General features: G+C 39.1%; 1 protein-coding gene across 2 annotated transcripts; it reads right to left on the bottom strand.

The window, feature by feature from the left end:
• Positions 1-8555: 8555 nt before the first annotated feature.
• LOC102710191 (DUF21 domain-containing protein At2g14520) lies at positions 8556-14701 on the bottom strand. 2 transcript variants are annotated; one of them, XM_006650339.2, is made up of 11 exons: positions 14503-14701; positions 13600-13676; positions 13421-13504; positions 13227-13340; positions 13040-13126; positions 12153-12292; positions 11963-12050; positions 10744-10817; positions 9781-9914; positions 9416-9657; positions 8556-9002 (listed from the first exon to the last, which is right to left on the bottom strand). In XM_006650339.2, exons 1-11 carry the CDS (start codon positions 14678-14680, stop codon positions 8958-8960), a joined length of 1263 nt encoding a protein of 420 aa, XP_006650402.1. In that variant the 5' UTR covers positions 14681-14701; the 3' UTR covers positions 8556-8957. The 2 variants fall into 2 exon arrangements, with proteins under 2 accessions (XP_006650402.1, XP_015691272.1); XM_015835786.2 differs by having other exon boundaries at positions 14498-14515.
• Between the last annotated feature and the right edge of the window lie 173 nt (positions 14702-14874).

Here is a 14874-nt window from a genome sequence, read left to right as displayed (position 1 = left end):
TAAGTCATACATTTATGCCTACTGCATGTTTTCACCGCACCCTCACCTCTATTGTTTTTATCTCGGTCTATTTAAACACACAGCGCAACATTCTTTCCAGGCTTCGGTAACGTCACAATATATATGTGAATAGTTTCTTTTGTCGTTTCAAAACAAAAATGTCATATTTGCTCCCTATCTTTTTGAGTAAGTCATATATATGTGGCATTGTTGAGAATATTTCGATTACTTTTCCTTTACATATACGGAACATGTATGTCACAATATTAGCCTTCTTAGTTTTGTAACGAACATATTCATGATATATCCAAAGAAGTCCTTGGAAATAGTCTTTGATCTACTAGACTATGGTCCTCAAAGATATATGAAAATCACCATTATAAGATTATAAGGTTAGTCTTAATGGGGGTTTCGTAGATATGTCATACACATTAATTAGGTGACACATCAACACAAACGGGAATATTTACATGAAACTATGAGGAGAGAGATATAATTTGTTCCATAGCCATGAAACGTTTAGGCACCGTTACGAGGTCATCGGTAACGCAATGAAACTCGCATTGAGGGGCTTGAGGCGCTTCATGCAATCAAACACTATTTGCATGCAATTAACCTTCGACAGTAATTAAATGTGTTATTTAGCTTTGGAAATGGTACAATGAAATGTTTCACTATGAATAGTTATTCCATGCATCATTTTATCAAGTTAGTTGTTTTGGAATCTGTGTTACACCTTATGTTTATTACATTGGTTGTTAATACATATTGTAGTTACATACATAATTTTACTCATTTAATAACAACGCACATGAGTTTTTACAAAGGAAGTGAGGTGCGGTACGTCGTCGACCCAGACAGAGCATTTGTTGTCAAAACCAAAATGGCTGGTAACAACGAACTACTTCAACCCCTTTTTCTTCTTAGTATCAATGCTTCATTAGCATAAATACTTTTTCTTGAAGTGCTTTAAGCAACCGCGGGGGTTTGTACTATGTGGATATCGTGGATCGTAAATGGTTCTTCCCACCTCAAAAGCTAGCCATTGAGGTGAGGGGTTCTCCCACTTATATCCTAGGTCTTTTGTACCTCCACAACCAATGTGGGACTATTCAACAATCTCTCCCTTCACACATTGGTGTCCCTCAGCCCTTCACCGGCCCTTCACCGTATCCGGGCTACCACCAGCCCACGGGTCCATCAGGTATACAAGCCCCACATCCCCGCAGGCACCCTAAAGTCCATCAGGCCTTCACACACTGTGTTCATCTGACCAGAGATGTTAAACTAGCCAGACTTTGATACCAATTGTAGGATCGTAAAGGGCCTTTTCCACTCCAAAAGCTAGCCATTGAGATGAGTGGCTCCCCTACTTATATCCTAGGTCCATTGCCCCTCCACAACCAATGTGGGACTATTCAACAATCTACCCCTTCATACATTGTAAGATCAAGGAGTGATCTACATGTTTTTGTGATGAACAAATTGGTGGTTTGCGAGTTAAATGTTTTTGTGATATTTGATCGGGTGGTCAGACCGCAGGTATATGAGCGGTCAGACCTTTCAGACAACTGCAGTCAGACCACAGGTATGTGGGCGGTCAGACCAGCAGGTCAGTCCCAACAGTTTTAGTTTTCGGGTTTCATTTCAGTTTCGAATATGTTTTTCGTGAATTTGACTTCTAGTTGGTTTCTATATATATTGGTACTGTTATTTTGCTAATCATGAGTCAAGTTGGAGATAGCTTGGTCTCGGAATATGGTTTCTTTGTTTGATTCATGTATATGTGCCTTGATGCCTCGGGAGAGTATACCGGTGACGGATCAGGAGTCAACTTGGAGATAAGGTGATGTCCGGCGGTTGAGATATCATGCGGAATAGTTAGGCTAAAGTTCAATGCATGTGGTTGGTGAAGATTTCATATGGCATACGATGGAGATATTGTGTGCATATGGGATATGGAAGTTGAATTCGGATAGAGTCCAGATTTGAGAAGATTTATTGTATTAGAGATAGAGATGTGGTTAGTTACGGATAAGGATTGGTTTCCCACGAGATTGGGAGTCCTAATTCGTGCTAGATGCGTGTGCTTTGCATGTCCACGTACCGAGGGGTATGCCCCCGGTTGAACTTTTTTGTGTCGTTCGTGAGAGAAAATTAGGGTTTCGACTCTACTTCGATAGTAGATTGAAAGTTTTTGTTATGAGTGCTTTCTATGCACTTTGTAAACACTGGTTGACCAATAAAAGTTGAGAGATTCAATCAACATCTTAAAACTTTGTCGATCGGCGTTTTTCTAGGATCTCGACGGTCTAACCGCAGGTAAGCTAGTGGTCTGCCCGGCTACACAACGTCGGTCTAACCGAGGTTATTTGAGCGGTCTGACCGGCCACATAACGGCGGTCTGACCGGTGGTACATTCGCAGTGCGACCGGAGGCTTCGGTAAGGCTTTTGTGAAGGTAATCTTTTATTTCCGCGAAAAGATTTGGTTTTTTTGATCTACCTACCATTCACACCCCTCTGGTAGTTGTTTTACTTTGATGCGATTCTATAGATACTAGGTACTACGTATATATAAAATGGATAGATTCAACGAGAGATTTACTATAGACTCCAACAGTGTATAGTTATGATGAAACCATCTCATTGTGCACGTCACTATTTAATGATACTATTAGTTTCTTTTGTAGGTCGAGAAAATTCATAAGGCACAATGCTCTGATGACAAGACATTCAACAATCTATGTGTCGACATATGTCCAAATAGAACATTTTTTTTGTCCAAAAAGACTATCGCAGGCGGTCCATTCAACATGCCCACCCGTGAAGAGGGCGTATCGCATGTGACCTGGTAGATCAACAGCCTGTGATCAGGTATTACCGTAGGTGGCCGGAGTAACATGACCACCTGCGACACTCACTCTACATAGGCGTTCACGTCTGCGATTTTGCCTATTATCACAAATGATAGGAGTTAGGCAAGTCGTGCAACTATCTGCATAGACTGTATACTACGTAATGTTATACTTCTGTAGTATATAGATCCTTATTTATTATTGAAAGTTGAATTATCATCATGTTTTACCAATAAAAGATGTGAAATACACACTTGAAATCTCCTCTAGAAAAAGACTCATTACTCTTTGTGCGCGCCTAAGAGTGCTTTGTAAATACACATGTGTAGAAATAAAAACTTAGACATTGTTTGCTTGTTGCCCTTAGATATGCGCCCGGTTTAGGCATCACTCTCAGGCGTTCAATTTCGGTCGCCTGCAGCCGGATCCACCTGCATGAGCAACCAAACAAACCCCTAAGAAATAGATGGTGGACCCCATCTTTCCGGCAGTGGCTGCCTGTGCTCCACCATTACCGTCTCCACTACAAACCCTCTCGTTAATGCCAAAAATATATAATTTCTTGATCATCTACGAACAGTCATCAATTAGTTCAGACCTGATGGTGCTGCTAATTAAGCTCCGCCACATACTCCCCGGCCCTTCAATCTGACGTGTACTGTCAGCGTACAGTAGTACGTACGTGCTGGCACGCGGTTAATGCGGCGCCGTACGCTGCATGCGCCGTGCGCGCGCTGCCGTAGCCCGCCCGTACCGTAGCGTGAGTGATGTACGTTCTTTCTTGGGCACGCACGCAGACTTGCAGGTGGCCGGCCATGGCATAATAGTCAACATAATAATACAGTATTGGCTAAGAGCAGGTACAATAGCATGCTATAAGTCAGCTATAAACATATTTTAAATAGATAAGAAAGGAGAGAGAAGGGATATGTCTACTAATTTATAGCCAGCTGCACACAAGCTTCAAGACAAAATATGTGTATGACATATAGGATCATGTATTGATATTTTGTAGATAACTATTGTATGAATTGGCTATTAGATTGACTATAGTTGAATTGGAGCCACTATTAAAATTAGCTCTAAAATGCATGTGGTAGTATAAATGCGTGTCACGTTGGCCTGTTCTCTCTCCCCATGCATTGGCTCGCCGAGGATTTTGTTGTGCTAAATAACATGGGAGAGCCATATATACTGTATCTCGTATGCATGAATGATGCCACGATATATATACCAGCAGGATCAACTTGTACGTACTCAAGAGTCTTATCAGTTCAAGATCCCAGAACTTGTATATTTTGACTTTGTACCAGCAGGATCAACGATGAGCCAATGATGATATATATCGGAGTAAACTAATAATTAAATTTATTGCTGTTTTATATTACGGTAGAAGGATGGGAGATCGATCATAACGTGCTACTCCAATATAATCTGGTAATAAATGCTTGTAATGTCAACGGTGTATTAGTATAACTTCTACTCTTACGGATTACACCAATAGTTTAGACATAATCCAATAAGATTTAAGCCGTGCCGAGCCGGTCCAAAGACACGACAACTCATCATACATCTCCATTAAACAAGTCTATTTTTTTCTCTCTTGTCTCTTTGATTCATGTCTTATATGACCGAAATAAGTATATTTTGTCTCACTGTGCTCTTTATTCAGGGTCTTATACTTTTATATGGCTGAATTAAGGCCCCCTTTGATTCAAAGGAAATTTATAGAATTTTTAGAGGTGTTCTTATAGGAATTTTTCCTACGAAGCCTTTTAAATCAAAGGAATAAATTCTATGAAATTCTATGAAATTCCTATGAAATGTCTCTTCCTATGCAAGTTTTAGAGGAAATATAATAAGAGATAGAACCTCATGAAAAAAATCCTATAAGTCTTTATCTCTCTTTAAATTTCTATGTTTTTCCTGTGGTCTAATCAAACGGTTATTTCTATTCCTGTGTTTTGCAATCATCTGTTTTATACTTATATTTCTGTCAGAATCCTATGTTTTTTCTATTCCTTCGTTTTTCCATTTCCGTGATTGAAAGGGGCTCTAAATGTATTCAGGTTCTTCAACTAATTTTCTGGTGTGCTCGTTGGACTGTGTCGTGCCGGCCGGTACACCGTGCCAAGGCCGCCTACACTGGGAGATGAGATGACTGCCACTCGTTCAACTTCCTATCGCCGTAGCGATCACGAACTGGTTTTGCCAGTGTACGCGCGCTTCGATCCCGTAGGCCGTAGCAGGCACGAGGTACGCTACAAACTCGCGCAAGCCAAATCCACCATCATGTGCGGCGAACGAGAGATCTCCACGTACGTAATTTCTGCGAGCAGAGCAATCCTGATGTTCCAGGAGACTGATTAACCAAACATCGATCTCTCTCTACCTTTTTTTTCTCTTTTAGGCCGGGTTCGTTTGAACGCCGGTAAGATAATTTACCCCGCGTGGAAATTATAGTCATGATTAATTAATTATTAATTATTAAAAAAATATAAAATATATTAATATGATTTTTTAAAACAACTTTACGATAGAAATTTTTTCCAAAAAATACACCATTTAGTAGTTCGGGAAGCGTGCGTGTGGAAAAAGAGAGAGATAAGTTAACTAACATGGGGTACCGAACGCGGCCTTATTACTGCTACTATAATCCTATGTAGGATCCCGAGGATATATAGGGCTTGTTTGGGGAGCTTTTTTCAGTTGCTACAATTCTTTTCCAAAAACTATTTCTGTCAGTAGCTGTCCAAAATAGTCCATACCTTACGAGAATCTGTAGTTACATATTCTGGAAAATAAACTAATAAGAATCTAGAACCTGGAGAAACTAGGCTTAGGAGCTTTTCCAGAAGCTAGCTACCAAATAGCTGCTTTTTAGAATCTAAAGCTCTCCAAACGGACCCATATACACGTACTAGCAGCTTAATAGACGAGGATAAAATCAAGACCAACTGTGCGTACAAAACTGCCTGTACGTAGCAATTGCACGCCGGCTGGAGTTAATTCTGATACGGGAATGGGAAGTCCGAGTGCGCCATTGCTCCCTCCTCACCAGCAAGAAATGGACCACCCTGCGTTTAATATTTGGGCATCCGGCAACAAGACTGGTCAGTTTCCGTGCTACTATCGTAATCAAATCACCTCTGATACTCCCTCCGTCCTATAAGTAAATATTTATTTGTTTATTTTAATTGAAAATTTTAGTCAAAAATAGATATAGAAGATCAAGTCGTTGTCTACAATAGTAAGAATCTTCAAACTAAAGAGTAATACCTAATTTCATCTCTATAGTAAAAGTTTGTGATGTAAAGTCACATGAAGGATAAAAATGTTTTAAAATCTCACAATAAACGATAAAAATTATCGAACTAGGAGTGGTACCTAATTTCGTCTCTAGAACACAAGTTTTTATGTAAAGTCATATGTGTGGAGATTAAATTTTTTAAAGTTATCCCAATTAACTTGTTCAAAACAATTAGCATATGTATAATTTTTTTATCTGCAGCAGCAAAAGACATGTATATATAGCTAGTTTGTACAAAAAAAATTCTCAGTCCTGCATCCACAGTTCCATGCGGTCTTCTCCTCACAAATCTCTATAAAGCAGAATCTCTTCCAAACAACATTTGGATTCTAAGATTTTATCACGGTGGAATCCAAAAATTAAACTAAATCACAAACCGGACAACTCAGTTTTTTCAGATTCCGAAAAGATAGCTTCTCAATAGAGCATGTAATATGGTTACTAGCTACATGCATATGTCACATTATCTAAACCTTGTTATATAGTTAGAGATATAATGGTAGTCTATTGACACAATACACAAGAAACATATTTATTAATATATTTTTAGTTATAGCCTCCTATTTACATATAGTGATTTATCGCATGTATTAGTAGCGGGACTTTTTTTAGATCGACAACCTATAGCTATTTAGGCCCGTTCGTTTGCCCCCAACAAGATAACTTACCTCTCGTTTTTCACGCGCACGCTTTCCAAACTACTAGACGGTGTATTTTTTAAAAAAATTTTCTATAGGAAAGTTATTTTAAAAAATCATATTAATCTATTTTATATTTTTTTAATAATTAATAATTAATTTATCATATATTAATCTATTATTACATTTATATGTCAGGGATAAGTTAACTTAAGCTCTTCAAGCCGAACATGACCTTAGTAGCTTACTCAATCTCTCCCCTCCAACTATACATTCAATCTCGCCTCCGCCTAGAAATTCAATCATACGTAGCATATTTATAGCTAGTACACTCAACCTTATTATACTAGCTTGCTCTTAGCTACCTTATTATACTTGCTCTTTGCTGTTTATTAGAATTAATTTCCCGGGACAGACACTACTTACGCCACCTCAAAACAATAGAGATAACATACTATCTCTAAGCATTCTAATAGATAACTTTTTCAATGGTTTAGCTCTTAGCAAATAACTCATAATATAAATAACACTACAATTCATTCTCACTTGACATTAAAACATGTGCAATAGACTATCTCTTGATTCTCTTGATTAAGAGATATTTTTTTATCTCTCTTCTATTAAAAAAGAGTAGAGATATTTTTTATCTCTCTTCTATTAAAAAAAGTACAGTAAATATATCTTATGGATAGCTTATATATATTCAGTGGAGGTGGTCTTATGTTGCACAGTGCCATCAAAAGGATGACATGCTACTACCATGACAACGGCGGCAACAGCCAGGATAAAGGAGGTTTCAACCATAGGACGATGAGAAATGGTCTTATATCACATCATACTTCTTCCTTTTCAGAGGAAAAACGTACTTGATTATGACCGAACGGACAGTACTCAAGAGAGTCAGAAGTGATTTACCGCATGCAATTCAGGTGGTGTTTAGATTAAGAAAATTTTTGAAAGAAATGTTACATCAAATGTTTGACCGGATGTCGGAAGGGGATTTCGGACACGAATGAAAAAACGAATTTCACGGCTAGCCGAGAAACCGCGAGACGAATTTTTTGAGCCTAATTGATCCGTCATTAGCATATGTTGGTTACTGTAGCACTTATGGCTAATCATGGACTAATTAGGCTCAAAAGATTCGTCTCAAAATTTCTTCTATAACTATGTAATTAATTTTTTGATTCATCTATATTTAATGCTTTATTAGATGTCTAAAAATTTGATTTGATGTTTTTGAAAAAAAAATTTGGGAACTAAACGAGGCCTCTCTCATTCGAAGGACCGAGGGTCCGAGGCTCACTCATTCCCGTCATGTACTCATGTGATTGATACTGTTCCCGGATTTGGAGAAAAAAAAATTTAGGGCTGTCATGCTTTTTATCGTTACTCCTCGGTAGAATGACGAGGCTTGTGCGCAAACACTGAGTGCCTGATTGGATCCAGTAATTTTTTTAAAATCTATTGTCACATTAGATGTTTAGCTGTTAATGAGAGTATTAAATATAGACTGATAACAACACTAATTGCATAAAGCAAGACTATTTCATTAGACAAATTTTTAAACCTAATTAATATATGATTAGTAAATATTTACTATAGCATCACATTTATTAATCATGGACTAATTAGACTGAATAGATCCGTCTCGCAAAATAGTCGCACGCAAAATAGTCGTATATGGTAGATTTTATTAATAGTATATATTTATTACTTCTAATTAGTATCTAAATATATTAGTGTCTAAATATTCGATGTGACGCAGAGAAAAAAAGTTAAGGAGAACAAACACCCCTCAAGTGAAGCCAACCTTACAAGAAAGCAAACCCTTCCGAAGGAGCACTATTGTCTCAGAGCGGCACTGTTACCGCGTCAAAAATCCCGGGATACCCAGTTCAGTTTTCACAGCGCAATCCCGGCAATCTCAGGACCAAGCAATCACAACACTTTGTCCCTTTCTACTAGTATTAGTACTGCACTAGACATTGGTACCGGCCTTGAAATGAACCAATTCAACCTTCGTTTCTATCTACGCTGGGTACAATACAACGTAATATAAACACATTTGCACACTGCACTTCCCCTCAGCCAAAAGAAAGGCGTAGCGCCGTTTTTTCTGGGTTCAAAATGGGAAGTGACTGTGGCATGTGTTATTGTTCTTCAACTTGTACGTCTGTCTCATCGTATATCTCCTCCTGTGACACCAAGAAAATTATGAATTAATAAAAATACCTTGAACAATGTCATATGGACCCAACTTTGGTTAAACATGGGGCCCCTATAATTATAGAGCAGTGAAGTTGCATTTAACCATAAATTTTTAACATTATCTACATTGGATGAACAGGACACTGGATTTCAACATTGTTTAGCGCAATACTTTAGGAGTTATATATGATTCACTGATTGAAGTTCAGCACATCTATGGTTCACTGATTGACTTTAAAACGTAAAACGTGAGTAACTGCTAAGATATGATATACTGGTCATTGTTTCGAATCTTACTATTTTGAATTGTCACTGAGCATGTGTTAAAAAAAATCAAAGGTGATCAAAGACAGTTCTACAAACTTCTAATAAAAACAAGAACTGTTTGCAAACCACTTACCTGGAGCAGCTCTTCTATGACATCTTCCATTGTTATGATACCAACAGCTTCTTCATCTTCATTCAGTGTGGGCAAAGGCTCTTCATGGATTTGAAGAACATCTGATTGATCTTTGGACCATTTTCTACTCCTGCTCCCTCTATTAGAATTCTGGGAGTTGGGGTAGCTCTTCCATCTTCGTAGTGGAGGGAGATTCTTCACAACCTTCTCACCACGCTTATCATCAATTGATATTGCAACCTCTTTATTCCACATGGAAAGAAAGAACAAAAGGAGAAAATGGTAAGATTTCTGATTTTTTTTTTTAAATAAGTGGTTATATATGCCACGTGCTACCAAGAAGGAAAAACAGCCTTGGAACTCACCAAGAGTTCCACCATCATTGGCAGGTGGTTCAGCTGTATAATTTGGATTGGTTTGTCTTATGACAACTGCCATGTGGCTGTGGCCCTTCTGAAATTCATTTAGGATGTCATACAGGGGCATGTCTTCTGAAACACTGACACATTCAATAAGATGCAGGTTACGTTAGCTGAATTTTGAATTAATCCTATGTTCAAGTTCAATTATTCCATTTCAAGCATTTACTTAGGGAAAAAGGCAATTCAGGTATTTAATCTACAAATTAACTACTAACACCACAATGTATTAACTTATTTCTACACATTAGGGATAAAACTGTGGGAAAATTCTATCATGACCAAGCCTGTTACATACTAACATGCAAGAAGATAACAGAAGTATATACCATATCTGTTAACCTGGAATCCAGTTTGCAAGATGGCTCAACACAAGTTAAAAAGGTACCCTAAGTTTCCTTGTGTAGATGTTGGAACTAAGTATACAACTCTTCCTTTATATTACAAAATAAAATGTGGATTAACCACTGAAGCAGTCATTAACTGCATTTGAAGATGATGTACTCCCTCTGTCTAAAAATATAAACACTTCTGCCTTTCTTTTGGAGAGATTACGGAACAGGTGGAATTAAATGAGGGATGGCTGTGATTTCTTGAGATGAAAAAGTATATGAAAAAAAATTAGATAAGAGATGGTTGTGATTGGTTGAGATGAGGTAGGTGGAGAAGTTGTATTTTGAGACAAATTTGGAGAAGTTGTATTTTGAAACAAATTTGAGTCCTAGAAGTAGCTATATTTTGAAACGGAGGGAGTAACTAATTACTTAGCTATTGCTCTGTGTCTGCAGTAGCCAGTGGTTAGCAGTCATTAATTGCACACGAGGGAAACATTCGGTTGCATTAAATAATTTCACCACTAAGATGTTGAAAGGATTGACAAAAAGAAATATTTACAATTTTATATCATACCGAGGAATTTTGCGGATAGTTACACTCTTTATAGGAATCTCATCATGCGGGTTGATGGATAACAAATTCTTCACCTGAAATAGCTAATTTTAGGTGAGCACGATGCAATTACACATCTGAAGTTGCCAGATTTATAAATTGCAAAGCAAAGGTAATGTAATAGCAGCCCAAATCAAGATCCACTGATCCATATCATAACATTATCTAATGCATGGATGCTTGTAAAGCAACAGACCGTCATATAAGACACGCTATGGTAAGCATTTTTTTTTTGTTGAAGATGGGACAAAAACATGGTGTTGGCCATGCTGCATGTTTCAAAAGTAAAATTTAAATGCACATTTACAAGCTGCAATTTATAACATAGTGACTTACATGCTTCCTTCCTTTTCAATTGATATGCTCATTTACACGGCTAACTAGACTACAGTTATCATTCTGCTGAGAATATGTTATATGCTAGTTCAAAATAAAACTACATATCCAAAAAGAATCTACTCCAACTGACTCTGTACTTCAAAGGCTATACTCTTATCCAGAGTTTGATAAACCATATGGACAGTTTGATGTATTAACTCCTGACAAGTATAGCACATTTTGATGGTGGAAACTACTGATTTGGGCTCTTGGCCAAATTTGTGAAACAAGTTCTAATTTAATGCAATAACCAATAGGAATGATCCTGCGTGATTCTTCTGGCATGCCGATCTTCACAGCCTGCCAGTCCATTCATCAGAGTAGTAGTGCTCTTGAGTCTGAAATTCTTGCTTTCAAGGAAGGAATTACCAAGGCCCTCCAATGGACCTTGCTTCCCTTGGTGGTGGAATCTGATTGTGCTATGGTGGTTAGCTTGATGACGTCTAGGGAGTTTGATAGGTCACAACTAGCGTTTGTAATTCAGGAAGCCAGATGCATCCTGGATGGAGACAGGGAAATAGTACTTCGGAAGATTAATCGCTCTCAGAATAGAGTAAGCCATGAGCTCGCCAATTATGCTAGAACTCAGGATATTTCTATGTTTTGGAGCGAAAACTCTTGTAACCTTATATCACAACTAGTGATGGAGGATATCGATCCTATTTAATATATTCATGTTTTCCCTCAAAAAAAAAAAAAGGTACATGTTGAATCAGAGAAACCTAAAAAAGTTTTATCCAGACAAAAAAAAAACTGGTTAAAAGAATTATACAATTGTTTTGAAAAAAGAAGATAGCATTACCAATATCAATCCAATAATGTTTGTCTTCTTTTCATAATAAATTGGCACCCTGCTATGACCTTTGTCAAGGACCTTTTGCATTAGATCCCTGTATGAGAGCATGAATGACAGGACTAAGCAGTTGAGAAAAATAGTCGATAACAAGCCATTTAATGAAAATCTTGTGTGACTATAATAACACAACTGATACCTGTCGAGCTTTGCATTTATATCAATCACAAATGTTTGACATAGGGGTGTCATGGCATCTTTAGCTTTCTTTTCAGTGAGCTCAAGAGCTCCAGCTATTATAGTAGTTTCATCATGGGTTAACTCCCCACCTTTACCAGCCTGTTAAAATTACAAGAAGTAAAACAGTTTAAAAAAACTCTGTGTCCTCAATGCGCATGCAAAAACTTATACGAAGACCGATAAACATGAATTGTTTATACACGATTAAGTCTTATTGGTACATGCCAAACCAACTGGCTCAGTAAGCCTGTCCAGTTTCGAGTGTGGACAAACTGTAACCTAACAAATGGTCTGTTGCATTAGACTATCTAAGACCTATATTCTAATCAAGGAAACAAGAGTGGGTATTTAATCACAGCCTGTGAAGTAAAACCATATCCTTCGGTACAAAGCATGAACAGCTAGAATAAAATAGTGTAAAGTACGTTGAGCAAAATGGGCCAGTTCCATCTAAAAGCCTTCCTGCAAATATTAGTCATCAGCAATATTCCAGCATGCCTATGCCCTCTGAGTAGAAATCCACTTAGAATGAGGATGGAGTGCATCAGATTCCACTAAGCTCTCTCTCACTTTCCTTTTATGTTTTCCATTTCTTTTAGTATTGACAATGAATTCCTTCAAAATAGCACATAGAATCTCCAAGCCCCTAAGCTTTTACACATGAACCAGAAATCAGAACCCTGACTGGGATAAATCAAACATAGATTGGATGATGTACAGAGGTATTCACCAATCTTCTTTAACAAAGAAGGGCTGTCTATGATCTAAGGTTTCATGTATCCTTACATACATAGGACGATGACAACAATCAAATTTCTGCTTAGAAGACACAATATTTCTATTTACCTCATTTCCATGCAGTGTCACAAGTGTTTTTAGTTCAGCTCTACGGAATAGAGCTGTATGACCTTGACCAAGCACATAGTCCAGTAGCTGAAATAGGAAAATAAATAAAATGTTCAATACATTTATATTCAATTATTCAAGAACTGTTAATGAAATGATAATGCACTGAGTCTGCGAGTATAGTTGCCTTGCTTATTGGATATGCAACAGGAAAGCAGATCCAAACAAGCACACGGACTAATGGAGCAACCGAAGCACCGATGGCTAGCCCATAGCGTGAACAGATGGATTGTGGTAAAATCTGTTCATACCAGAATATTAGCATGTGGTAACAAAACAGGGACTTGCAGCTGAAAATCACAGCAAAGTTTGTAAATTCACCTCACCAAACAGCAGGATCAATGTCACTGAGATCAAAATTGCACCCCAAGCAGTCACCAAGCTATCAAGGAATATAGGTAGAGCCTAGCATACATACAGAAATATGCATCCATGTTCATTTATCTAAAGAGACTTAAAGCTCCACTTGTCTACAAATTGCTTCAAATATAGCAAAGTACCTCCATAGCTGCAGCATTGCAGATCAGAAGTGTACATAGCAGAAGGTGCTGGTTTTTCACAACAGGCAATATCTTTGCTGCAAAGAAATGAAGAGGTTAACATGAGCAGTATGACGAAAAGATTTGCTCTTCATAAGAATATGATAAGATTTGCATGACACATGCCATCTTATAAAAAGGGATGAAACGTATCACATATGCATATCATTCAGCTAAATAAATAGCTTAAGAGTGAGTCGCCTAACATAGCAACATAAAAAAAAAACATTAGACGAGTTCCAGTCTGCATTTTACAGAGTGTCTTTTTTCTTCCTTTCGCTATGACACTAGTCTTATTTTCCGAAATAAGAAACAGCAGCCTGTCGCTATCCCCTACACCAGAAATACGACCACTTCCCAGGTGATCACACCAGCCAAATCTTCGCAAGGAAACTAAACACAAAATTTGCTGAGCTTCCCCTAGGATGGCATGGATTGATCAACCAAAAGGAAGCACCACTGGAGTCTGGAGGGCATAGTTTGCATGAATTGACCACTCAACAAATACCTTTTTACGGGGAAATCACCCAGCAAAATATGGCATACGTTCCAATCATCCCCCTAACAACCGCTTCTATTCGCCAAGTTCATCAGAACAGCATCCATGTAGCGATCCCTCGGCCCACCTGACGCCCGCGGGATGTTCGACGAAATGCCAAGGTAGTTCAGGGGGGGTGGGGAAGAGCAACGAAATCCTAGCAGCCAACTATCTAGCCTAACGGAACCAAACAAGGCACCGCCCTACACGCACGAACAAGCACCCACCCACTGACCCACCCACCGCCACCCGGAACGTGGAGGGAGCTTCAGCTAGCCGCCTGCCCTGCGGGAGGAAAACACAGCGAATGGCGCGGCGCACCTCACCTGCGTGCTTGCGGTCCTGGTCGGTGCCGGACTTGGCGAGGACCTCGAGGTCGACGAGGCTGAGGGACATGAGCCCCAGGGTTAGCCCCGACATGAGCCCCGCGAAGAGCACCAGCACCACGATGATCACGATGTGCTCGAAGAACGGCGCCCCGCAGCAGTGGTACTCCACCGCCATCCGCCGCCCCTCCCCCCTCCCGCTCCGATCCGCTCCCTCCCTCCCCCTCCCTCTCTCCTCCGCGCGACGCACCGCCACCACCACCTCCTCCTCCTCGCTCGCGCTCGCACTCCGCTCAATTTTGTAGGCGAGGAGAGCGGAGCGCCGCGTGGTGTGCGTGCTGAGCGAGAAGGGGAAGTGAAGAAGCGAGGCGA

The sequence above is a fragment of the Oryza brachyantha genome, chromosome 3 (genome assembly GCF_000231095.2).
Source record: "Oryza brachyantha chromosome 3, ObraRS2, whole genome shotgun sequence".
Classification (NCBI taxonomy): domain Eukaryota; kingdom Viridiplantae; phylum Streptophyta; class Magnoliopsida; order Poales; family Poaceae; genus Oryza; species Oryza brachyantha.
This window is presented reverse-complemented; position numbering and strand designations above follow the sequence as displayed.

Excerpts from the sequence above, each read along its gene's own strand:
- LOC102710191 (XM_006650339.2), bottom strand. The coding sequence starts at position 14,680 with ATGGCGGTGGAGTACCACTGCTGCGGGGCGCCGTTCTTCGAGCACATC. Across the intron at positions 13,341-13,420 it reads TGATCCTGCTGTTTGGTGAG|ATTTTACCACAATCCATCTG; the intron begins GTGAATTTACAA and ends TGGTATGAACAG. Across the intron at positions 9,003-9,415 it reads TCATAGAAGAGCTGCTCCAG|GAGGAGATATACGATGAGAC; the intron begins GTAAGTGGTTTG and ends TTGGTGTCACAG.